General features: G+C 43.1%; 1 protein-coding gene across 22 annotated transcripts in view; it reads right to left on the bottom strand.

Annotated features, from left to right (window-relative positions):
- Positions 1–2,947: 2,947 nt before the first annotated feature.
- Positions 2,948–26,747, bottom strand: part of DLGAP1 (DLG associated protein 1) — an 893,154-nt gene continuing 869,354 nt past the window's right edge. For 19 of the 22 annotated variants that reach the window (XM_053902457.1, XM_053902459.1, XM_053902453.1 and 16 more), the window contains 3 exons: positions 15,115–15,206; positions 9,428–9,580; positions 2,948–6,309 (listed from right to left, as the gene is read on the bottom strand). In XM_053902457.1, the coding sequence (XP_053758432.1) occupies positions 6,100–6,309; positions 9,428–9,580; positions 15,115–15,206 (455 nt within the window). In that variant the 3' untranslated portion in view covers positions 2,948–6,099. Of the gene's footprint in view, positions 6,310–9,080; positions 9,581–15,114; positions 15,207–26,747 lie in introns of those variants that run through there. The other 3 variants (XM_053902468.1, XM_053902471.1, XM_053902469.1) reach the window with 1 other exon arrangement.

Genomic DNA, 26,747 nt, shown 5'->3' with positions numbered 1-26,747 from the left:
AATTTTTTTTTTTAAATTTACAGGAGTAAACATTATTGGTAGCAAGAGGTTATTGCTTAGGACCCCAAATCCTTTCAAATGGAGCCTCTTTTAAAGTTAGCAAAATGTTTGTATCTTAACCTGGAGAGATGTTTCTTCCAATATACTTTATGGGGACATCCATATAGTATTATCTAACTTCCTAGATGTTTCTCCTCATTTTTCATAATAGAAAATGCTTGCAGGCATTGGACTTGAAATGCCTCCCAAGAAGAAGGAAGGATTCATCAACTGATGGTTATGTGGGTAAATCTCAGAAGGCTAGCTACACGGGAGCATTGACCTTCAGAAGCAGCAAACGACAAGGATTTAAGACTACAAAACCTGTAATTGTTGTCTGTCACCTTCTTTAGTGTCAATAGGGAGAGTGCATCTTCCTCTTTGTAACAGAAGAGAAAACTAAGACAATTTGCTTCCCTTTCCCTCTTTCCGAAGTGAAAAGGCGAATTTTTCTATGGAAAAATCTCTTTGTTGTGATCTCTATGGAAGCTCCCCATGACAATGATTTACTTAGCAAGTAATCTTCCTCCTCCCAGAAGGAAAACTAGAAGCGTGAAGAGGAAAGAACAGCAATCTTCAAAAGCACTAGTGAAAACGTTTGGTGCCAGGAACAGCAAAACAGTTCCATCAGCTACATGGCAGGGCTTAACCTTTGGTGTTTATCAGAACGCTTTCCTGATTTCAGCCATTTGCTATAAATTTAGGCTCGTGCTCATTTACATAGAAATGTACTGAAATCATCCACTGGCAGGCTAAATGGAGACTCAGGAATCAGGAATCACCGGTACTGGGGTTTCGCACATTCCTGTGATTGTCTGGTGATGCCTCCCTAGGCCCGCAGTAAGCCCGCAGGGAAGCATATAGACCAGGAACAGCACACTATTTCCTCTCCCTGCTTTAGGGGAGATAATGAGTGACTTACAGAGCAATTTGAGACCTAGTCTGTGAACTTACAGTAAATGAGTTGGGACCCAGAGAGGGTTTTCAGACAGGGTCACCAGTTACTGTTTGCAAAAGGAGTTGATCTGATCTTGGTTTAGTGGCTTAAAGTCAAAGAGCCTATTGAGCAAACTTGAGGTAAATTTCAGACCCTTTAGTATCACTGGCATTTGAGAATGAACACATTCAGACACTATGATTTTTAAATGCCATTTATTTAAACCAAAGTCGATTTGTATTTTCAAGGGGTGGCTTTCAAAGATATAAAAAAAACTCATGTTCAGAGCAAACAATTTTGTTCAATTTCCATAAGAAACAAAATTACATTTTTGGGAGGGAGTGGACCCTGTAACATGGGCCATTGAAATTTGCTTCACTGAAATTCAAATTTTTTACATGCAAAAACAAACGCACTTTGCTTTGGGATTGGCCGAAATGTTTAAGAAGCCCCAGTGAAATATAAGGATTAATTTGGTAAAAGGCAAGAAGTAAAACTGCAGTTCACACTACAGGAATAGTCAGTGCACGAACCCAGGTAATGAGATCTTTGCAGCCTTACAAGCGATGAGCCACTTGATCGATCCTCTTTTCAAACAGTTTCAGAAGTATATCATGTTATTTTGGTAATTGGTAAAGGTCTTGCTTACGTACAAAAATCAGAAAAGGAGGCTTAGCTGCTTAATTTCCATGTTTGTTACATATGGATGGATGGGTTTGCCCAAGTACTTGTGGGGAGAAAATACTGTGTAGACTTTGGCATTTTCAGAGAAGTTCAAGTCCACTTCATAAAACATTCTAATTTACCTTTATGGGGGCGGGAGGTAAATCTGTATTTTTGTGTATAAAGTAGGGTTTATGGGGTGCCTGGGTGGCTCAGTCAGTTAAGCATCGGACTTCAGCTCAGGTCATGATCTCAGGGCTCGTGAGTTCAAGCCCTGCGACGGCTCTGTGCTGACAGCTCAGAGCCTAGAGCCTGCTTCAGATTCTGTGTCTTAGTCTCTCTGCCCCTTCCCCACTCACACTCTGTCTCTCCCTGTCAAAATTAAATGTTAAAAAAATTTTTTCAAGTAAGGTTTATGAACATGACTGAGATGAAAACCAGCGGAAACAGACAGTGGCAAATAATTATCCATTTTAAATGTGGGAAGAATGATAGAGACCCTACTGAAGAGGAAGCTGAACAAAGTTTCAGATTTTTGGATTCAAATCTGTCACTTTTTTTTTTATTATTTAAAAAAAAATTTTTTTTAAACGTTTATTTATTTTTGAGACAGAGAGAGACACAGCATGAATGGGGGAGGGGCAGAGAGAGAGGGAAACACAGAATCGGAAGCAGGCTCCAGGCTCTGAGCCATCAGCCCAGAGCCTGACGCGGGGCTCGAACCCGTGGACCACGAGATCGTGACCTGAGCCGAAGTCGGAGCCTAACCGACTGAGCCACCCAGGCGCCCCTCAAATCTGTCACTTAATAGTAGTGTCCCATTGGGCAAGTCACTAAGCCTCAGTGAGCACAGTTTTTCATTACTTCGGGGATGAAATTAAAACCACAAAGCATTATTCTGATTTCCCCTATCTCCTCCAGGGTAGGAACCGTGTAGGAAACAAAACTGATGAAATGTTTGCGAAGAAATCCAGGTGGGTCAAATCTGTACAGATTTGCACGTTTGAGAGGCCGATAACTTCTTTCACAAATATACAGCTCTCATCTGAAACTTTCATATGCGCGTGATCGTGTATGGTAAAAGGCCATGGTAAAAGGCCTTTTGGTTTTCAGTATTTTGATCCTTTACATAGGACACAAAGTCTACCCATCTGCTCACCAGCGGCTAACCTAAACGTGTATTTTATTGTATTCTAACAATAAAAGTTAGAATGATATATTTCTTCATTGCTTAATTATTCCCTCCAAAGACAATTACTTGCATTTTGGAAGAAGCAGGGCTTTGTAGTGAAAACACACAGACCTGAAAGCAGTGCATTAATTATTTTATTAATTTCTTCTTTTTACATTATGGGAAACATTCATCTATTTACAGTTTGTTTGTTTTTTTTTTTTTTTGTCCACACACAATCTAGGTAAATAAGCCTATGAAATTCCACTTCATAAAGCCATAAAAATGTTCCCCACCCCTCCATCTGAAGGCTTTCAAATGAATCTTTTTTTTCCAAACCAAAATAATTTTTAAAAATTACATTGGGAATTCAGATATGCTAGTGATTTACATTCCAGTTATTTAAAATATGCATCTAGACATGTTTTAAAAAAGAAATGGTAAATTCACAAGGATAAGGCTTAAATTAAAGTGGTAATGCACAGTAAAACATTAAGGAAACATCTATAAATAACAGAAATATATTACAAATAAATTAGTTCTATTTACCATTTCAAATATTAAAAATCTTTAATCCATTTCTTCATCTCTCTTTACAAAAAGGTTATGTGAATTGTATGGAAACATCTGCAAAAAATATAATAAATACTTAATTTCTTTGAACGTTTTTTGATGTGGGAGACAAACTTCTTTTGTAGTTCCCCCCCTCCCCAAGAAAATGCCCAAACAGCTTTATACCAAAGTTAAACAAAATAAGTAATTTTTCAGGGTACATACATTTTCCATTATGAACTAAAAAACATATCTACAAATTACATCAAAAAGAACAATGTGACAAAGGTTATGCTCATGGATGTCAGCTTAAGGGGGCAAATGGTTAACAGGCAGCTTTATGTGGGGTCGTGTTTTAAGATCAATAATTAGCTTTTTATAAAGTGTTTGTACAATTTGTGTTTTAAGGAAGGCAAGGGTCATGATGCCTGTAGGCATTCAGCTAAAAGATTTAAAATCCTTACCAAAAATAGCTTATGAATATACAAATACCATTCACATAGACAAGATAAATAGGCCTTCTCTTGTCTCTCTTTAAAATATCCTGGGCTAAACCGGTTTCCAAATAAAATACTGTAGGATGATCTTGAGTCATATTAGAAATCGATTTCTTAATCCCAATCTTCTCTCTACCTCAGGGCACGGAGCTGTAGTTGGGAACATGGGTCTTCCGATGGATGTCGCTTCCTTCACGTCAATCTATGAGTTCCAAGTCATTTTCAGGATTGAATGGGACTATAGGCTACCCAAGGTGGCAGATGGCCTTACTGGCTGCAAACTTTGTGTGACCTTCCGTTGCTGCTACAAACTGAAGAAAAGGTGTATTCTTTTTAAAACAAGCGAACCCTTGAAGTTCAAAATCTCTGTCAGCTCCAATTTTGCAAAGCACTCAAGGTGCTTTGTCCACCCTAGTTAAAAGTTGGTTGGTTGGTTTTTAAATAGGTTAGTAGCCCTTTTCTTGTAAACCACAGCAGTAAACATTTGTGCCCTGTTTATAAAGATAGCTCAAAGCATCAGTGGCTCTGAGAGGTAGCGAATTCCCTAGTGGTTTTAGAATGTGACCATGAAAATAGTTGTTGCCAGAACCCATCACTTCTCTTAATTTCATAAATAAATTAGCACCTGGCTACGAGAGTATATTTTTTAAAAAAAGTTCTGGTGCAAGCTTATTTGATGTGTGTTTTTAGTCTGTCATTTTTCAAGGGTAATTTCTAATGCTTTAGAGTGGGAGCTGGACATAAAATGTCAGTGATACTTTAAGATCACCACATCCTAAATGTTTAAACTGCTACGAGTAAGGGCGTTTAAAGATAACTTCAGCTAGATGCTTAGCGCACACTGCCCATCCGTCAGGACTAAAAGTGTAAATTCACATTCTCTGCCAAAAGCCTGGGTTTCTTTCAGTGCTTATGAATCACGACTTTCCCCCCTTCCTCGTGACTGCTGAACTGCTGAGGTCAAATTTCTTCTCTCACCACCTGGGACCTCAAGATGAGGGGCAGCTCTTTGGAACGAGGCCGCGTGTCTACTTGGGTAGAGAATTTATTTTATCGGTTTGACACAGGACGAAACCCTTATGCTGGGGACTGGTAGGACTCTGGGTAGGAGGGAGAGAAGACCAAAGGCGAAAATATGTCTGCATTACAAACTACCGGGTTACAACAGATGGATGTGTAGCATTCAAAGGGATGACAGGAAAATCCAAACTTCTCTCCGAAAACACCCTCGCTGCCACTTACAGCACTTCTTGACCAGGTGTGTACTTATAGGCGTAGTAGGTAGGCCCCCCAGGATGGACACTAACACGTTAAGAGGACCAACGCTTTCCCCTTTAAAGACCCCCCACCATCACAACAATATAATACACATAGTACAGTAAAAGTTGATAAAACATTTCAGGTCTAAATTTTCTTAATAATAGGACAAAAAAAAAAAATCCCTTACGTAGTATATCTTAAACTAGCAGTGCTTCCTTGCCTTTCTTCCTTTTATTGCCTTTCAGAATAGATTAATTTCCCTGAAAGATCGAATTTACAATCTTCTGCTGATGGACACATTTGAAGCAGTGATGGATGGAGTAACAGTGAGGCAGTTTGTGCAGCTGTGAGTGAAGCAGGTAAGCCCCAGCACCTGCAGAGTTTGCTCCTCCCTTCCCCACTACATATCCAGCCCCACTTCGTCCCCTCTAGGATTGTCACTCATCGATTCCGGTGAGATGGCGTGATTTCTGAGGTTGGAAATAAAGTGCTCCATCTGCTTGACAAAATAATAACCGTTTAGGGGAAATAAAGGGAGTCGGAGCCCTAGTTTCCTTCACGTGGAAGACGGTTAAGTCCCAAAGGCTCACCCTGTGCTACTGGATTTCTGAAATACCCTATGGTTTTATATTGCTGAGCTCTAGGGACAGACTAACTTGGGAGAACTGAGGATGGTGGGCGACCTAAAGGGGCCATTTCTACACAGGTGGGTTTGGTTCTGCCGAGAAAAGAAAGGCCGGCTCTCCGGATGAGGCAGGTGGGTGACGCGTCCGTACGGGTGGCGAAGCTCGGTGGAGAACGTGGGCAAACCGGTCCGGGCGGCTGGGGCTACTGGGGGGAGGGGGGCGGCTCCTGCAAGACCGACAACTACACCGCGACAGTGGAAGTCACTGAGCTCCGGGACGGACGGGCTCGGAGGGCGGGGAGGGGGCGGAGGGAGGACGGAGCGCGGAGGCGGCGCGGCGGGGCGCGCGGGGCGCTCAGAGCCGGGTCTGCGCCTCGGGGATGTAGATCTCGATGCTCTCGGCGCTCTCGGTGGCCGAGTTCTGGCGGACGGACGCGGCGCGCTTGGCGGCCATCAGGCGCTTGCGGGCCTCCTGGCGCTGCGAGCTCTCCAGCGAGCGCTCCCGGATCAGCGGCGCGGGGCCCTTCGCCGGCTTCTTTGGCACTGGAGGAGGGGCCCTTCTCTCCTGATCAAAGCAGAAGGTTCAGGACATTACACAGCTTCTCAGGACAAGCTTGGGAAAAACTGGGATAGGTCAGTAGTTAGAACACGCACACTTTTTTTGATTTTGGTTTTGGGTTTTTTGGTTTGTTTTTTAAACCTAAAGGTGGTTAGTTCTGATCTGCACTCTGTATACATATATATATACACACACATATATATATTTTTATATGTACATATAAAAAATGTACATATATATATTTCTTTATTATTCTGGCTTGGGTATTCAAAAGATGCAGGGGGAAAAAAAAAAAAAGGAATACCGGTAAGCTTAAGGCCAAGGGTAAGGCCGAATTGCAGAACTAGTCTCTCCAAGGGAAGGATGTGGGTATTTAAAATGCCCTCTGCTGAAAGGTTGCGGCTCCCGGCATATTTAGTGTGGTTCTCTCTGGAGGCTCCAGACTCTTCCGGGTGCCAGGGATGGGTTAGGGTGGCAGCGGCAGCAGCAGCCTCTGGGGACCCTGCGTCCCCTCTAAGGAGGCGAGGCTGCGGGTGCAAGCTCGGCTCAGAGTTTAAAAACATCCCCGCCCTCTCTCCCCGGGCCCACCCATCCAAACCTAAAAGGCCAAATGAGGAAGAAGAGATGATAAGACTGTGTTCTTTAGCTTTGTTGATGCCACTGTGAGTTATACCCGTCTGCACATCACACACAAACACACAGCAATAGACTTTCCGGGGTCACCCTGGAGGGAGGACACTGATGGTTCCTCCACTCGGTGGGGGAGGGGGGTGGGGGGGGGGTGGAATCCGTTCCCAGATAGGCTCCTAAAACATCCCGCTGGGATGTCACTCCTTAGGGGCCTCAGGACGGTTGTGGTGGCCCAGAAGGCAATTCCAATCACAGGAACAGACATTGTGCTTTGAAAATTTAACCCAGGACTGAAAGAGGTCTTCCTCCTCTCAGCATCAGCAAACTATGAAATGGTTGGATATTTTAAAATGCCACTGCAGGGGCGCCTGGGTGGCTCAGTCGGTTAGGCAGCCGACTTCGGCTCAGGTCATGATTTCACGGTCCATGAGTTCGAGCCCCGCGTCGGGCTCTGTGCTGTCAGCTCAGAGCCTGGAGCCTGTTTCAGATTCTGTGTCTCCCTCTCTCTGACCCTCCCCCGTTCATGCTCTGTCTCTCTCTGTCTCAGAAATAAATAAACGTTAAAATGCCACTGCAAAAATAAAGGCCATTCAACACTTGGGTCACAGAAAAAAAGAAAATGCAGTGGGCAAGCTGCGAATCTAAACCACGAAGGAATTTAAAGAAAAGGATAATGAGTTTTCAGACTCTCTGAAAAGGTCCATATGAATCTGCTGTTTTCATTTTTAGTAAGATACCTTCAATTCTCATGACATGGATGTGACAGTTATCTTAAAATAGGGATTTTAGGATTCTCCAAAGGGGTATACTCTGTATCTTCACACTTAAACTCATTGCAGCAAATCCTCCTTGCTTGCCTGGGTGAAGTGCCTAGATAAACTTATTACATTGGAATTGCCCGCAGGCTGATTAAGGCGGAGTCTGTGTGGACAGAAAAGGGAAGTCCAGAGTGCAAACAGCATTTGGCCAACTCTGATTGTGCTCATTTGTTTCTTCCCCTCAAGTTCATGGGGTGCTGAAAAGCTCTGGTCATAGACAAAGTGTAAAAAAATTTAGAAATCAAGTTCACTAATGACTCACTGTGTACGTGTCGACAGGTTACATATGTCAATTCTTAGCATCACAAATTTTGGACATTTTAAGTCTTCACTGTTGGGTAACTTGGTGATATTTGGAAAAGTATGAATATTGGAAACTTTTTAGCCATATCTTCCTTTCCTTGTACTTAAAAAAATAATATTTAAAAAAACCCAATGAGTGAGAATTAGATGGATCAGCTCTAAAAACTAAATTACCAGTATGTGTGTACATCTGTCGTGTTTTCTTAAAATAAGAACAATTTAAAAGCTTATTTAGTACATAGTTTTAAACACAGATTAAAGAAAACTAGATTGAGTGCGGATGTTCGGCTTCCCACATAAGAGGCCACACATATATCAATGGTACTTTGATGCTTAACACTAAAACCCCTGGTCAATGGCGATAGAATTGGAGATGAGGGACAATGACACTGAGCCTCTCGCTGATTATGAATCGGCCCTTGGGACTGGCTTTCTTCTGGGAGTCCACTGACTGTATGAACCCGGATACCATGATGGAGAGCAGCAAAATGGACTGGATTACTGTTCGCTCTCTGACAGGCAAGGAGATCTGAAAAGGGCAGGCTACCGGAGCTTCATGGGAACACACAAGCCTCATGTTTAGAGGCTGAATCTCTTGGACCTGTTCAACCTCAGGCCATTGGAAAGCAAAGAGTTAAAAAAGTCATGCATGACAGGCCAACCTAGGGAGGTGGATATTGGATACCTGTGTGAGCCTGGTGGAACCACCATAATCAAATGTGAAAATTGCAGTTTATTAATTAAAGTAAAATAGCTTGAACCTTTATTTCTAAACTGTTGAATGAGAAACCCAGTGAGCAATATTCCCCAAGTCAAGTCAACCAAAAGTAAAACTCTTAAAAAAAAAAAAAAATCCCAACATTTATGATTACTGTGAACCTTTATGGTGTATATTTTTAACCTTGAACAACAGCGGTTTCTTTATTACTATATTTATGAAATGATTATCAAAGTCGGTTAGTTTTCAGGGCTTCCTATTTTTCTCAGAAACACATCCTAGGGTGTAAGGAAGTTGAACTCTTGCTCTATATAATCATGCACTGAAGATGTCATTTATTTTAGTTTAAAAAGCAAAATGGAGGCAGTTCCTTCCAGTGACTAAAATGGTTTAACTTAAAGTTTAATTAACAAAAAAGCCACATTCCCATTTTCCAATTCACAAAGACAGGTTTTTCTTTAAAAATATGCCTGAAACATATTACAGATAATATCCCAAATGATTACTATGTAAACATTGTCATTACAATGAGATTAATATGATATCAGCTCCATTTCACATTGTAAACAGCAAGACTGAATGCAGAAGCCTATTTAGACTGTCCAGTGTTTGTGCAGGTTTTTAAATGAACCATACAAAATCTACATTGTTCTACCTTCTTGTCAAGAGGATCCATCTGTTTCCAATTATTGGCCTTTAACTGATGAAGTTCATCAAATTTCATACTAATATTTTCTATGGACAACTGCAGCATGTCCCAGAACCCCGCCAGATCCTGGGAAGTGGGCCTTGGATGAGCATTGGGATTCTGTACAAGAGAAAGAAAAACATTCGTGCTTTAGAGGCAATCGATGACAACAAGCACAGGCCCAAAGGGGCATTTTCAAATATTTCAAATAACATAAGGGGGATGAGTTCCTTTTGGCTTTCAAATAGGAGATAAAAGTGAGGCTACAAATGGTAATTCTTCCTTTTTCTTCTTTTCTTTCTTTCTTTCTTTCTTTCTTTCTTTCTTTCTTTCTCTTTCTTTCTTTCTTTCTTTCTCTCTTTCTTTCTTTATCATCTATTATCTATTATCTATCTATCTATCTATCTATCTATCTATCATCTCTATCAATCATCTATCTATCTATAAAGATTTATTATGGAATAATTGAAACATACAATTGTAAGATATTTAAAGTGTACAACACGAAGATTTGATATATGTACACATTGTATACAGACTCCTCCCATAGAATTAATAAACACATCCATCACATCACATAATTATCTTTGTGTGTGTGTGTGAGAACATTTAAGTTCTACTCTTAGCAAATTTCAGTTATACAATACACTGTTATCAGCTATAGTCACCATGTTGTACATTAAATTCTCAGACCTTATTCATCTTATAACCAAAAGTTGGTACCCTTTCAACCAATGTCTTCCCTTTCCCCCACCCCCCAAGCCCCTGGCAACCACTTTTCTCCTCTTTCTTTCTATGGGTTTGACTCTTCTTAAAAGATTTCATTTCAAATGGTAATTTTATACACTCATCTGAGTCAGTGATTCTCAAATGTCAAGGTTGTAAAACTCTTCTTTTGTAATACAACATCTATCAATGTGGTATGAGGAGAGAACCCAAACTTTTCAAAAAACTATGACAAGATGCATTAAAACATATTTAAATGAAGACACCATCTTCGGCGGGGGTGGGGGGTGGGGGTGGGGAGGATAGTGGAGCTGGAATCTGACATCATGTCATCCAACTTATTCAGAGAACAGATAAGAAATCTAAAATAAGACTTGTTTTAACAGTCATGTTGAGGGAAACGATAGGGTAAACAAATGATGAGTAAGAAAATAATTTGCATTTTTAATATTTTGTAATGTTTATTTTATTTTTGAGAGCGAGTGCAAGTGGGGGAGGGGCATAGAGAGAGGGGGACAGAGGATCTGAAGCAACTCTGTGCTGACAGCAAAGAGCCTGATGCAGGGCTCGAACTCACGAGCCTCGAGATCTTGATCTGAGCTGAAGTTGAATGCTTAACCTACTGAGCCACCTAGGTGCCCCCCAAATAACTGCACTTTTAATGTACCATGTGTTTAACAATTAAGATGTTACTAATATAGGAAGTCATTTTATCATACAAGGACTTTTTTTTTTTTTTTTTTTTAATGTTTATTTATTTTTGAGACAATGCGAGAGACAGAATGCAAGCAGCAGAGGGGCAGACAGAGGGAGACACAGAATCTGAAGCAAGCTCCAGGCTCTGGGCTGTCAGCCCAGAGCCGGATGTGGGGCTCGAACTCACAAACCGTGAGATCATGACCTGAGCCGAAGTCGGATGCCTAACTGACTGAGCCACTCAGGCGCTCACAAGGACTTTTACTAAATCTTTGGGAAATGAATTGGTTTTAAATCAACCATAACATAAAATAGCAAATGCAAGAACACATATCTATATATTACACATAGATGTCTGTAATGACCCACTTTCTAGATAATATTAAACAGTCTTCAGTGTTTAAGGATTGACATTTTTTTTTGCCCCATCCCTATATCCCTGACAGGTACTAGAAAGTATGAACCATGAATTTATATAATGTAAAACAGAAAAAACATAACTAGGAGACTGAAGGTGTCATGCCCAATATTAATCACTACTGCCAATGGCAGCTAAAGGGATTCATGGTTATGGGGATGGGAGCTTCCAGATGTCAGAGGCTTACATCTGGGTCAGTTTGGGTTTCCTGTGGGTATTAAAGCCAATTGGATATACTGTGAAACCTCATGCCATATAATAACCTGAGGCCATTTTGTACTTTTTTTTTAATGTTTTATTTACTTTTTGAGAGAGTGGGAGTGGGGGAGGGGCACAGAGGGGGGACAGAGAGGATCCAAAGTGGTCTCTGGGCTGACAGCAGAGAGCTGGATGTGGGGCTCAAACTCACGAATTGTGGGATCATGACCTGAGCCGAAGTCAGAAACTCAACCGGGTGAGCCGTCCAGGTGCCCCCATTTTGTACTTTAAAAACCAACTTTCAGGAGCACCTGGTGGGTCAGTCGGTTGAGCATCTGACTTTGGCTCAGGTCATGATCTCACAGTTCATGAGCTCAAGTCCCACATCAGGCTCTGTGCTGATAGCTCAGAGCCTGGAGCCTGCTTCAAATTCTGTCCTCTTTCTCTGCACCTCCTTGCTTGTGCTCTCTCTCAAATATAAATAAATAAACTTAGAAAAAAAAAAAACTTTCAGGAAGTGCAAGGTCAGTGCTCATCAAAGTTAATAGGTTGGAAAAGTTAATAGGTTGGAAAGAACTTTTTAGCCCTTTCACGGACTAGCATTATTGGTCTGCCTTCAAAATAAATACAAGTTAAAATGTATTTATAAACTTATACTTCTAAAACTGTCCATAGTTCTAGAATTCACTGAAGACGTAAATTCTAAAGTTTGTCAGTATTTGGTTCAGTATTAAACCCTAGTCTAGTGACACCTGAATTAAAGAGTTTCTCTGCAGCATTTTCATTTAGTAAGTTAAAAAATTTTCTTAACATCTAGGTTCAGAACAGACAGATAATAGCTTTAACAAAGTACATTGCAAATGGAGTTTTGTGGTCTTCCTCATCTCACTGGTAACTAAGAACCAAATTGCTCATATTTTGGAGTTGACTACAGTCTCTTAGGTCACAAGCCTATCGGCTAAATTGGTTCAGTGCAGCAGTGATGAAATGATTGTTTGGTAGGCCCAAAGAGTTTGTTTAATTCTGTATGATGGGCGATTTGGTCCCTCCTCACCAAGAATCACTGCCCCTGTGTCGTCAAGGGGACAGATGGGGAAGCAGACAGAAAGAGAAACTGTGGGTCATGTGACATCCCACGCACAGAGAGTTGCAGCCCTCGCCTTAGTCTGAACCAGGCCACTTGGAGGTTAGAGGTGATGGAGGGTGTGGAGGGATGAGGGGGGGGGCTGGGTTCCTGAGTTTAGTTTTGTTGGAAAAAGTAATGCTCATCCATTTATTCTATGCCTGAAAGTCAAGTCTGGGATAATATTCAGGTGTTTTCAAGTGTTCTCCTCAGAGTAAGAACTCAAGAAAGGAGAGCTGGGTCTGGTTGTACCCAATCTTAGGGACACTTTTGTGCAGCTTTATAGACCTAAGAAATGCCACCACCAGGCCACCACGCTTCCTGCTGCAGAGAAGGTGGGGCTGACTGATCTGCCCATGTCCCTCTAGGAGGGCGTGGACTAGAATTCAAATCTTTGGGGCTGGTGGTGGGGCTGTCAAACAGGCACTGAGGTCAGATAGACTGGGATTTGAATCTTGGGCTCTGCCTCTTACCAGCTGACCCTGGCCAAGTTACTGATTGATTGATTTTTAGTTTTTGTTTTTCATTCCTGACCAAGTTATTTAGCTTTTCCAGCCCATTTTCCTCAACTGTAAAGTTGTTATAAAAATAATGTCACTATCTGCTCCATAGGGTCACTCTGAGGATTTAACCAGATCATATATCCTAAAGCTCTTGCCATGGCTTCTGGCACATACTGGGCTTTGAACCTTCCCTTCTGAGGCACGATTTGACCAGCCATCCATGGCCCTCCACCCGAGGCACAGTCCCACTTCCTGCCTCTAACATGCTGCCCACATTTCCAACTAAGTTCCTCTCGCTGCTCAGGCACGTGAGCCTATCAGGAACCAGGAAACGTCAAAAGCTGGCTTTAACAAACCTTTCCTAGAAGTCTGCGAAATTTTCAAAATGTTTTGTCTGCAATTTCATCATCAAAACTTTGCACAGTGTTTGTGTTCTACTTCATAACATACCTGCTTATTATATGATTCTGTGAAAAAGTGTGCTGTTTGCCCTATAGGGCGTACATATTGGCTTCCATGTATCTTTTAGGCAGTTTGAGAAATACAGCTTTCTATGAACTTTCATACATTTGAAGAGCACAGAACCATGTTAATGAGGATCTGTGACACATTAGCAAGTTTACAAATTAGCAGGAATTCTGTTCGTGGCACTGAGTGAAGCTCAGTAAAATATTTGTTGAATTCACTTACCAATACATTTACTAACCTATGTTATCCCATAATCCAGAACAGAATTTCTGGGAAGGTGGAAGGATTTTTGCTGAGGGAGAGGAAAACAAACTACAGATGTGGGGGGCGGGTGTGAGGAGGAGGTGAAGGACAGCCCCAAAGGGGGGTTTCAGAAAGAAAAGTCTGGTGAAAAGGGACCGAGAACACCAACTTTTGCAGGCTTTCCATTTTCTCTTGATTGAACCCTGTCTTGATAGATCCCCTCCAGTCTATATTTGTCCTTGTTAACAAGATGTGGTTAAAACTCTAAAATCATAGTCAATGAGATTGCAAATAACCATGTTTTTACTTTCCACAAGATGAACAAGTGGCTTTTCATTTTATATTAGAGCAAGCGTGACCAACAACTGACCAATAAAAGCTATTGTGGAAGGACACTTGCAGAGAATAGTAGCAGTTTCTTTAAAAAGACATACGTGAGGAAGCTCTTGCCCTTGTCTTTTGTAGTCCCTTTAAAAAAAATGTTGTTGACGCTAGTGGTGTTTCTGTCTCTTCATTTTACTTTATTTGGTTTTTGTACGTCCAACAAGGATGAATTACTCATTTGTCTCAAGGAGATCAAATCTACACTTTGTGATGCCGTCCACCTCTGGCCTTAAATTAAAATCGAGAACCCTGATGATGAGATAGGCACTGATGGCTATTTCAGAAGGAACATCATTATCCAAAATGGTTTTCGGTAATATCATTTTTGAAATATCAGGCTGCTCCATACTTTGGTAAGAATACTGAAATCAGGGCTGCCCTGGGAAAGCCAGGAAATTGGAAACATTTCGGTTACCAAAAAAAAAAAAAAAAAAAAAAAAAAAAAAGGCAGGAAATGGAGTTTTAACTTGATTGGATTTTTTCTTTTAAGATTATTTAAGTATAAAATAAATATTTCTAATTTTTTTTAATTAAAAAAATTTTTTTAACACTTATTAGTTGTTGAGAGACCAAGAGTGAGTGGGGGTGGGGCGGAGAAAGAAGGAAACACAGAATTTGAAGCAGGCTCCAGGCTCTGAACCATCAGCACAGAGCCCAATGTGGGGCTCGAACCCACAAACCATGAGATCATGACCTGAGCTGAAGTAAGATGCTCAACCGACTGAGCCACCCAGGCGCCCCTAAATACTTCTAATTTTAAGAAAAGCAGGAAATTAGATTCCTCAGAAAATTCTATTTCAGGCGAGAGAGTGTTCAAAATTAGTTGTGGCAGCCTTGACAACATGATCTCCTCCTGACTAACTGGGAAGTGGTAGTGATGGGGAATGTTACCTACCAGGTTTTCTTCACACAGTTCTCTGAACTGGTAGAATTTCTGGGCCATGAGAAGTTGGGCACTGCCCACTGCAGTTCGGATTTTCCCTAGAACTGAAAAAAGCAAACATACAAGAAGTTTACACATTATGTCTCACTGTGGAGATTTAGTCTGGTAAAGCAAAGAGGAAGTTATGCTGCAATAATTAGGAAAAACTGCACACATACAGCACGTGAACACACACACACACACACACACACACACACACTCAGCCCAGCTGCTGTTGGGCTAGTCTATGGAACAGAGGCTAGGTGAAAGTATAAAATCGACTTGGACAAAAACACATGCTCATTACACATATTTCTTAGGAATAACGGAGTTTTCCATCACAGCACTGGAGCTTACCAAGAGGCAAATAGGTTTTTCTTCCCTCCCGCCTTTTATTGCAAGGATAAGTTTCAAGTGTTTTTCAGTATAGTTATGGATTTATTTGTGTCAGCAATCATGGTCTGCGAGCTCATTTTTCTAATCCAACTCCAAACACAAGAAAAGCAATCCTGACTTGAAGGGGCGCTCTCTTGGCACTCACCATCTCCTATCCATAACCTTCATTATTTTTCCGGAGCTCAGCCACGGGGACTGTCAGGAAAGCGCCATGGCCAGTTGAAAGATTTTCTAAGGAATGAACATTTTCAGCCTGTTGCCTAGGGAACGCCAGCACCGTTCCAGCTTTTCCACTCCACAGACCAATTTTATTGTTAATATAGGTTTAATTCCCTATGCACTGTGCTGAAAATCTCCTTTGCAAGCTACTTCTTGTCTTCCGTGCAGACTAAGGCGAGAACCTTTCAACTGAGGGCATGCTGAGACGGGCAGAACCGCTCTGCACAGAGCTGTCCTGAGGTCTGCATTGTCCCAAGGCCCTCCCTCCACCCGGTGGGGACCGGGGGCACAGCTGCACTGCTGGAGCTCTGCCACCAGGCAGTTCTCAACATGCCCTCCCTGTCGGGGAGGAAGGGGAGAAGGCGCCCTGCTCCCCCTTCCTGGCCCCCGCATAGACAGGGAGACTCCTCAGAAGGGCACTTGCTCCGTGGTGAAATCTGCATCTCTGAGGGGAGGTGGAGTAAAGGATCGAAGCAGTGTGAGTGCCGCGGTTTTGCTGTGGATTTACAAAGCCTGAGACCCAGGGTGGAATGAGGTCTCTCTTTCTTGACCTCAGTCCCCACAAGGTCTGAGAAGAAGACAAAAGAAAAAAAAAAACTTTATTGTGACAGGGTTTTCTAGTAACTTTCTTCTCTGTTTAAAACTTCCAGGCTAGGGGCACCTGGGTGGGTCAGTCGGTTGAGCATGTGACTTCCACTTGGGCTTAGGTCATGATCTCAAGGTTCCTGAATTTGAGCCCTGCATCAGGTTCTGTGGCGACAGTATGGAGACTGCTTGGGATTCTCTCTTCTCCTCTCTGCCCCTCCCCTGTTCGCACTCTCTCTCAAAATATTAAAACCAAACCAAATCAAACAAAAACCTGCCAGGCTAGACCATGGTTTATGATATGCACACTATACTTAAGTATTATTCAAATATTTTGGCATTCCCACACACGGAACTCAGGGCATTTATGAACTCTCTGTCACCAGTCCCACCGAACAGCCCAGGTGCAGAAATCGCCTCCTCAGTGACAGCCAGGAGCTCCCCTTGATGGCCATAAGGCAGCAATTCCTCAGGCCTAAGTGTTTACTCTTTTCCAGTCTTGCTTATGTGAGGCCCTTCTCCTTTTCTCCACACCCCTGAAGCAGAAAGGAAGAAGCATGTGGAGACACAGAGCATCATAGTTGCTAAGGGTCCGGCCCTGAGCTGGCTGAGGGTTTTGGCCCCAATACTTACCAACCCCTGCCCTGGACAGGTCATTCAATCTCTGTTCTCTCCTATGTAACGTAAGGTTAACGGTATCTATTTGTAGGGTTGTTGTGAAGATTAAAAGCAATAATACACAGGAAATGCTTGGGACAGTGTCTGATATGTAGCAAACAACCAATAAGTGTTTGTTATCACCTAGGGCCAGGATACTACCATTCCTCTCTGGTTATGCCACCTGTGGGTCCCACACTTGCTCTGCCCGGAAGAGAAGAGGAAAAAAACAAAGTCTGGATTATTCAAAGGTAATCAGACATCCTTGGTTGCCTGGGACAGGTATGTGCTTTGGATCACCTGTTCCAGATCTGAGACAGTTCTGAGGAGGCATTTCCTAAGTGAACATGTGGCTTAGGCAAACTCTAAGGTCCCTGGAAGCATCTCTGAATTATGTTGCTGATGGGTACGGCTGTGACACCAGCAAATCCTTAGAATGAATCCTGGAAGCTTAGAACTTGTCCTGAGGGGTCTCCAATTTGTTGGCTTGTATGGCAGAGCCCCTGGGAACTGTCATAGAACCCCCAGCTATTCTGATATGCCTCAAAACTTTGAGCTAATGTTTCTCCATTACACCTGAAAACCTGAGTGTATAATAGATTACTATAGTGAGAGCAGCTGAGTAAGACAGTGATTCTCAGATGAGAAGAAAGCACTGCTCCAAACAATCTTTCAGGCAACACCCACCCACGTAGGAGCCAACTCAGATGGATGTCTTCTTGAAAGCAGAACAAGGGACATCCTCAGCATGGTCTGGCGAGAGCTGTAGATTTGGAGCAAAAGTAACTGGGATGAAGTTGTGGCCCTTCTGTTTTCCAGCTTTTTGCCATCATGTTCCTTGAGTGGAAATTCCCTACTGGCTCCGGGATTGTTTGCATTTCCAGTGTCTGAGTGATAATCTTTCCTGGGCCCAGGAAAAGGAGGTGCTGATGTGGGCTTTGGGAGAAGCCATTCAACAGGAGGGCTTGGGTCAAGCAGATGAAATTCCTACTTCCTTCGCCTCCACGCTTTTGTTTCTAGAGAACTAAAAACTCACTTTAATTTCTTTTTTTTTTAAGTTTAATTACTTTGAGAGAGAGAGTGACTGGGGAGGGGCAGAGAGAGAGAGAGAGAGAGAGAGAGAGAGAGAGAATCCCAAGCAGGCTCCACACTGCCACCATGGAGCCCAAAGTGCGGCTCGAACTCACAAACTGCATGATCATGACCTGAGCTGAAATCCACATTGAGACGCTCAGCTGACTAAGTCACCCAGGCATCCCAAAACCCCCTTTAATTTTGAAGAAAAAAGCTCTAATGGAGTTTGTTCTGTTTTTCCATTAGACATTCACTTAGTGTGGAGATAACTCTCTTCTTCTAAAGGTAAATTTCATATTTGTTCTGTAGTCTTTGAGGAAGAAAAAAGCTAATGAAGCAGATGTGCTCCTGGGATTGCATTTAGTTGGCTCCCTTCACACTCTGGCCCATACACCTTTTCCAGATTGTTCAACACAGATGTAGTCAATAGTTTTTATTACCCATCACCCTTCATTGAATGCATCTTCCAGAATAATGCGTCTCTACTGTATTCCTGCATGCATGCCACTTAATGAAGATTTATACCATCTATTTGTATTCTGTATATATATATATACATACATATATATATATTTAATGTTTATTTATTTTTGAGAGAGAGAGAGAGAGAGAGCAAGCAGGGAGGGGAGAGAGAGAGAGGGAGACAGAACCCGAAGCAGGCTGCAGGCTCTGAGTTTTCCACGCAGAGCCTGATGCAGGGCTCAAACTCACAAACCATAAGATCATGACCTGAGCCGAAGTTGGATGTTTAACCGACTAAGCTACCCAGGTGCCCCTGTGTAATATTTAATCACATTATGGGCCCTGTTTTGCGGTGCTACTCTTTTTATGTGGGTAAGTCTGGTCTCCCTAGGTGTCTTATAAAACCCCTGGTAATTACTTTTTAAGATTCTTTCTCCCTTTCCTTTCCTCCCCAGCTGTTAGTCTGTTCCTCAGTGGAAGTACAAAATAACAACCCAAAACACTGGTGAACTAAATTCCTTCCATTTCAGAGGTGGGCACCTCCATACTAACTCCCCCACTCATAACCTAGAAACTTCTCATCCTGCAGTAGATGGTTATGGGGAATCATAACAGAGAGCACAGGCCTGGGTTAGTTCATCACATAGAGCCAGGAAGATCTTTTGGTAAGTTATCACTGTTTGGTTTTTGCACAGATCTGTTTATTTATATTATTATCTTGTATTTATCTCTTTTTAAAGTTTATTTATTTATTTTGAGAAAGAGAGAAAGCACTAGCAGGGAAGGGACAGACAGAGAGGGGGAGAGAGAAAATCCTAAGCATGCTTCATGCTCAGCGCAGAGCCCAATGTGGGGCTCAAACCCACGACAGCAAGATCACAACCTGAGCCGCTATCAAGAGTCAGAAACTTAACCGACTGAACCACCCAGGCGTCCCTATTACCTTGTATTTCAAAGCACTTTCACACGTGCATCAAACCGGATCCTTTCACGACCCTGTGAGACAGGGCAGATATCATCATTTCATTTGAGAAAATTTGGGCTCAAATTATGAAGAGCCTTCCCCGGCGGCCCTATAGTGCCTGGGACTCTGTCTTCTCCCTCCCCATCCACTTGTGCTGTGTTGAAAACTGGGTCTGAATCTACTTAAATGAAGCCATGTGAGGGTGATTTCTTTCCTTTATCAACACTTTCTAGCTAGGACCACTGGACGGGGGGGGGGGGGGGGGGGGGGGGCAGCTGTAGTTAGCTTATAGAAGAATCTGAGGCAGTTCAGCAAACTCGATCCCTGCCCACACTGAGATGGGAGAGCAAAGCACATGTACACGAATTGTTGCACAAAGACATTTCAGCTGTGGAAAGAATGGGGGAACTGGGATCACTTGAAAGGGATGCTAGTGGGCGTAAGGTTGAAGTCTGGGTTTTCCTTTTAAAGATGATACATCAGAATAAGAAGCAGAGAAAGACTATTTTGGGTGTGAGATGGGTCTCTTATGAGAACTCTAATTTTAAATCTAGCTATATGCAAACAAAAGCCCAGACGTTAGGGAAGAGCACACCTCCTTCCTCCCACTGAGCCCCATGGGGGATGATTTTTATTTGGGAATAAGGAGGTGATATACAAGGCACAGGGCTGAAGAGGATGACAATTTATTTTTTTAATTTAATTTTTAAAGTAATCTCTACACCCAACGCGGGGCTCGAACTCACAACCCCGAGATCCAGAGTCATGTGCTCTGCCGACTGAGCCAGCCAGGCTCCCTAAGAATAATTTCTTTCAATCTTGCAAGTGGATCCATGGAAAGCTGCAAGCGTGCTGACCACAGTGTAAAACAAAGACCCTTTCCCTTGGGGCTATGCCGGACTTTTACCTGAGTCAGGATCAGTATCTCATATCCATAAGCATGGCTGTCTCTCCCTTTTTCTGCCATTGTGGGGCGTGCGGTTGACTGCTCCTCCCCACGTCTTCTCACAAGACTTTCAGGGTCCAGCAATTCCCGGCCAAGAAAGAAAAGTGGAACCATCCCAGTCCCTCAGTGGATTCGGACAAAAACTGGTAATAAAATCAGATACAACTGCAACAGGAGACGCTGGAGAAGAATCAAGCCGGGTCTATCAGGATTCGCACATGAGACAGTACCCATATTTAAGCTGCATCAAGGTCACCAGCATCACCACTATCTGGACAGTTGGACATGCATTAAGGGGAAAGTGATTTTCTATGTTTCTACACTAGTAGGTTGCCTCAGTAAGATGAGAGACCTTCCATTTGAAAAAAGAAGTCCTTAAGCATAATTAACATATCTATCTTTTAATTTTCCAAGAAGAACTGAGTCTCTAGAATGGAATAGGCAGAAGCAGTGGTTTCCCTGACTGTTTCTGATTCTTACCTACTACGCCCAACTCCACAATCGTCAGGTGCCCACATCAGGCATCAGAAACAGAGAGGGATAGACATATTTCTATACCCTCAATGGATGGTGAAGCTTGCTACTCCCATCCAGTGGACATGCTGGGTCAAACGCTCCCCCAGCCCTGCCACCTACACCGTAATTCACCTCATATACTCCTTTTCCAGTCTAACTTTTCTCTCTGCATAAGATACTGGAAAGAGCATAGGTGTGGAAGTCAGGAATGCCACTTGCCAGTGGTTGATGTTGGGAGACTTTATTGTACTCTCAGACTCTGTTTTCTTTATCTGTCAAATAATCATTATACTATCTTCATGGGATTGCTGATTATTTAATGAAATAACAGACAAAAATGGTTAGAAGGTAGTAGACATTCTTTAGTTCCTGGGCATTTACCTGGGAAACTAAAAGGTGGCATGAGCCAAAACAGGGAATTATTTCTCCTGCTAATCTTCATACTCCAACCTTTCTTGAATGTCTTTATTTATTTATTTGTTTATTTATTTATTTGTTTATTTGGTGGATTTCATTCAGGCAGATTTAGGCAGGGGTCAATAATTTCTTTGGTCTCTGTGTATAAGGAAGTCATAACAATTATTCAGGGGCCCAGATTTTCTGGCAGAGTCTGGCAGAGTTCTCCCACCTCTAAGAGCTAGAACAGTGGCCAACTGGTTGCTGGGAGACAGAGATACAGAGAGGAGACAGAACCCTAGCCAGTGCTGGACACCCACACCACCCAGCTGGAGCCTTGTGCAGGAAGCAAACTCATGGCAAAATGAAGGGTCAGAGCCCTCCTCATGAGAAGCAGCTTCTCTTGCAAAACAAGGTCCATTTTCAGGTGCAGAGCAGGCCAGGTAAGTCCTGCTAGCCTGGAGAGCTATATTCCCATCTTGTGTTCCAGTGTTTGGTCCTGTGGCTCGGTGCCACTATGAACCCACAATTTTCAAACTCAGCTGATTTCATTGCTGTTCCTTAGTCCTCTGAGATGATCTCCGCTCCCTCCCTCTCCGACTCTCCCTTTCTGACTCTTGCTCACTTGCAACTCAACCCTGCCTCCTCGTCTTCAGCGATAACTGTGCCTCCTATGAGATGAAGAAAGCTGAATCACGCAGGAATATTCTCCACGTTCTGCCTCTCCTAATACTGGTCTAGTCCCCTAAACCTCTAAAGAGTGTGAGGGTTCTACATGATGGGCAAGCAGCAGGCCTCTCTGGTTAGTTGGATAACAAAAGAGATGCCAGGTGCCAGGAGAAAATTACTTACATTCATTCCTAACGTCCCCTCTCCATGACTGTTAGCCGCTCCCACCAAAAAGACTTTCCTACATTCACTCCTCCCATCTGATTTGCCTGATTCCCTTCTGGCTGCTCTGAGAACGTGCTCCATAAGTCTGTCCCTGTCTCTGTGACCTATGCCTCTCTGTGCTATAGCACAACCAGGGATGCCTGTGAGTGTCCTCCAGTCTCTCCCACCCTAAGGGGGGGAAACTCCTCCCCAATCTCACGATCCCCTCCAGCTAATATAAAATTCCTCTTCTTCCTTGTCCTGGACTGCATTGTGTGCTCCCAACATTCAAATGTTGAAGTCCTAACTCCTTATTCTTCTGGGTATCTCTTCATTTGGTCCAAAGGCTCCCACATGCAGTCTTTGGCTCTGACGCTGCATTCCTTGTTCCTTAGGGCTCTCCCTCTTTACCTTGTAGGTGCTGAACACAAAATTCAGTCCTGAGCCCACTTCCCTGATCCCCCTTGAATGGGCTCATCATTCTCATGGTTTCAGCTATTTTGGAAATTTGTTTATGTGTCCCAAATTTATAACTCCAGTGTGTATCAGCCCCCCATATCTAAGTATCCACTCAATGCCTCTTGTCTCCCCAAATCCATGTTTCCCTCAGGATTCCCTAGTTGATTATCATTAGGGCTACCAGGCCATCCACAGTGTGGATGCCAGTCTTGGAGGTCTGGTTTCACTAGGGGAACTAGAGGGGCTTTTCCATGGTTCCCTATCATCCATGGGGTAAGCAGGTAACTTTCTTCAGTGGGCTTGCAGGCATGGCCCACCTGTTCAGCCTTACCTCTGCCCACCCTTTCAGTGCTCTGGGTCACCAGTTGCCCAAATTCAAAAGCTGTCTCTCTTCTCAAAGCCCTTGCTCAAGCTAAACACCAAGCTGAGGATGCCTCCTACGCTAGCCCTTCACCCCCAACCCCCACCCTGCTCAGGTGTACCTCCTCCAGAAAGCCCTATCTCCTTTCCCCTCTTGCTCCCCACTGCTCCTCAGATTCCCATGCAGAGAGCTGTCTCTGCCCTTCCCACATTCTTTCCAGCATGATCTATTTATATGTCTGACTCTCTAACCAGACCTCAAGCCTTTCTTTTTTTCTTTAAATGTTTTATCTATTTTTGAGAGAGCACAAGTGGGGGAGGGGCAGAGAGAGAGGGGGACAGAGGATCTGACAGCACAGCATGTTCAACTGACTGAGCCACCCAGGCGCCCCCAGACCTCAAGCCCTTCCAATGGCACGGACTGTGCCCATGTAATTCTTGGTGTCCTGTTCAAGGAATAAGTTTTGAAACTAATAGACTCGTCTACAAAGTCTTTGTTAACTAGAAAAACAAATTAGCTGCAACATTCCAGACCTTACACATTCTGATTCTTTAAGGTTTTGACCATGTCTGGCATCACTTTTTAAGTTACAGTCCTGACTAATTAATTAGCTAATATAGTCTTAGCTGGGCTATTATTCCTTTTGGGTTTCTGTTTACAACACTATTTGGGCCGATTTAGGCTGGAAGAGCCAAGCCATCTGGAATAAGATGAATGTGTCTGTGGATGAATTAAACCTCCTTATCCTCAACTTCTGACTTCTTTTCACTCACCTGGCTTCTCCCCCACCCCCAACGTTGTAGATTTTAGGGATGAAGAGGGAAAAGGAATTTGTAAAAAGTGGATCCACCCACTTACTTGAAATTTATGTGGCTTTGTCACACCAAATCTGTGGGATTTCAAGTTGGGATTATTCATGTAGAGACATTCTTATTTACAAATGTGTCCTCCCTGAAAAGAATTTCTCCAACCAATTGCCCAGCTGCTTCTCAAACACATTTGTGATCCAGACCTGCTGTCAACAAAAGGTCTCCATAGAAAACATGGATCTGTTTCATTCCTGGCTGACAGTGCTTGCTCGGCATTTTACAAGAATGCTTCCTTTTTTTTTTTTTTTTTTTTAAAGGAGCCAAAACTCAGGGAATAATGAATAGAGAGAGAATTCTCAAGTAGAAAGAGTCTCATAAGCTAAAAGCTTCCAAAGGGTTAAAATATGGAAGAAAATATTGCTTTGTTTGTAAAGAGCAAGTTTTCAAAAGCTCAGCTGACTTTATTTTTTTCTCCCAGTTCATAATCCAAGAGTCTTACTCGTAAAAGATGGTTATACTTCAACCCATATCTCGATTTACAACAGCCATGAAATAATAGCAGTATCCACATCCCATAGAAAAATATAGTTCCTGAGCCTTTGAAAACGGAATAGAATGAAATTATAAAACAGTTCTCTTGGTAATACGGAAGAAAAGAACTGAATGCTGTGTTTGAAGTCCATTGCAATTATATCCCACATGAATAGTTGTTGTTAGAGAAAACCATCAGAGATCTTGCCTCAGTCCCTCTCTGGAATCCCTGCTTCTCTGCAGCACAGAGGCAGTCTGGAATGATGGAATCCCACTGGCCTAGAGAACAGAAGATCACTGCAGGTCACACACTCCGCCTCTCCATGCCTCCGCACCCTCCTCAGCCCTGAGACCACTCCCAGTGCAACACACCCACAAAACGATGCTCTGTAATGTCCTTCTGGCACCCAAACCTTCTTCTTTGTGCCCAGTGCTGTGCAGAGCAAACTGAACTGAGCATTCCAGAAGGTTAAACATAAGGCACATTATACACGATTTCCTTTTCATTACTGCCACTTCCTCTGCGGTCACTAATTTCAGGGTGGCCAGACCTTAAAAAAGAGACTATGCAGGGTGTGTGTGTGTGTGTGTGTGTGTGTGCACGTATGTGCTCGCACATGCATATATGTGTATGGGTGTGTGTGTGGGGGGGGGGTCCTGGGGCAGGGAGGGAATTTTTGAAGGTCACTTCAAAAGTAAGATGAGAATAAAATAGAAAGGAGCTAGAATACACCCACCTCGTCCTGCTTAGAAATACATAAGGCTTGAGGCAGATGAGTTGCAGAAATCAGAGAGAGAGCTTCTCTGTTTGCCACCCACAGGCTGCCGGGACACAACACAGGCACCTGGGCAGAGTAACCCTGGTGATGGCACCGATAGACGGTCACAACGATGACTGTGCACAGCTTCCGTAACTCAACCTGAAACCAGGCAAACCCCTTTTCAGGTTTCGTTTCCAGCCCCGCATTTGCTGCCAAGGCTCACAAGCCTTCTGGGGGACCCAAGGCCAAGTTTCACTAACTTGGATGCTGTTACCAGGCAAAATTAAAGTGGAATTAATCTGCCTCCTGCACACGCTCTAGGTTTATCAGTTTATTTCAGATAAAGCCTGAAAATTCCACATATAAGTTGTCCACAATTCAGGAGGCAAAGATAGATTTCCAAGTACAATCAACCAGTATTTCATCGTAGGGCCGCTGAAACCCGAGCCTCTGTTTTTAACCCACATTGCTAGACTGCATTCCTAGTCGGGAGCGTTTGGTTCCATCTGGCCATTTCATTCCCGGTCAGATAATACCAGACGTATCTATGTAACATACAAGCCACTGTCAAATAGCACTGAGCCATCTCCCCGAGACAGCTGTTCCACACAAGGGCTTCATTGTCTGAGAAAAGCTTGTATCATTTTACTTCAAGAGCTGGGGGAACAAGCATTCTGTCAGCTGCCAGGGCTTGGAGGAAACCTCACTCACTGCAGATTTTCATTACTTTGTTACCAAGCCCCAAACCCCACAATCGGCTGTTAGGGATGAACATTGGAAACAGGAACGAAAGTCCTCGCTCTGCTTTCATTTTATCAGGGAACATAATAGCTCCACACACCCAGAGAATTTATAGTTATGCTTTTCAAAGATAACACGACACTACCAGGCAACCACAAATGCCTTTTCTCATGCCGCCCTTGGTCGTGCGCGTTTAACTGCTTCAGGTAAACCAGGAAAGTGCTTTCCAGTCCTGGAATGCCAAAAACAACGTCCCTAGGAAGCAGCTGTCAGACTCAGGATAATAGCATCATAAAATAATTGAGAACTGAAAAAGTATTTAAAATCGGGTGGTTCCTTTCTTTTTTTAACTCTCTAATCAAGAAACATTACTGCAACTACCCCACCCTGCATCTATACCTCATGTTCCCATTGAGTGAGAAGGTTCGGCTTCCAACTTCTTTATTATCCCCCAGGAACGCAGTGTATTTTACATTTAAACAAAATGTAACAAAATACCTTATATTCTTATGAGCCTGATGACTGTGAATGTGATGATAGGTAGCTTATTCCAGTACCTTCAGCTGCTGTAGGCTTTTTTTGGAAGGGAGGGTGGGATTTTTTGTGTGTGATAAAATATACATCAGACCTACCATTTCAACCATTCTCTCCCTCCCACTTTCTCCCTCCCTTCCTTCCTTCCTTCCTTCCTTCCTTCCTTCCTTCCTTCCTTCCATACACAAGCAAGGGAGGAGCAGAGAGAGAGAGGGAGAAAGAGAATCCCAAGCAGGCTCCACGCCCAGCGCCAAGCCCCATGCAGGGCCCGGAGCCATGACCATGAGATCATGACCTAAATCGAGAGTCAGATGCTCAACTG

This window comes from Panthera pardus, unplaced genomic scaffold (genome assembly GCF_024362965.1).
Source record: "Panthera pardus isolate Hobbes unplaced genomic scaffold, ASM2436296v1 HiC_scaffold_15, whole genome shotgun sequence".
NCBI lineage: Eukaryota > Metazoa > Chordata > Mammalia > Carnivora > Felidae > Panthera > Panthera pardus.
Note: the sequence above shows the minus strand (reverse complement) of the source record. Positions and strands in the feature narration are given on the sequence as shown.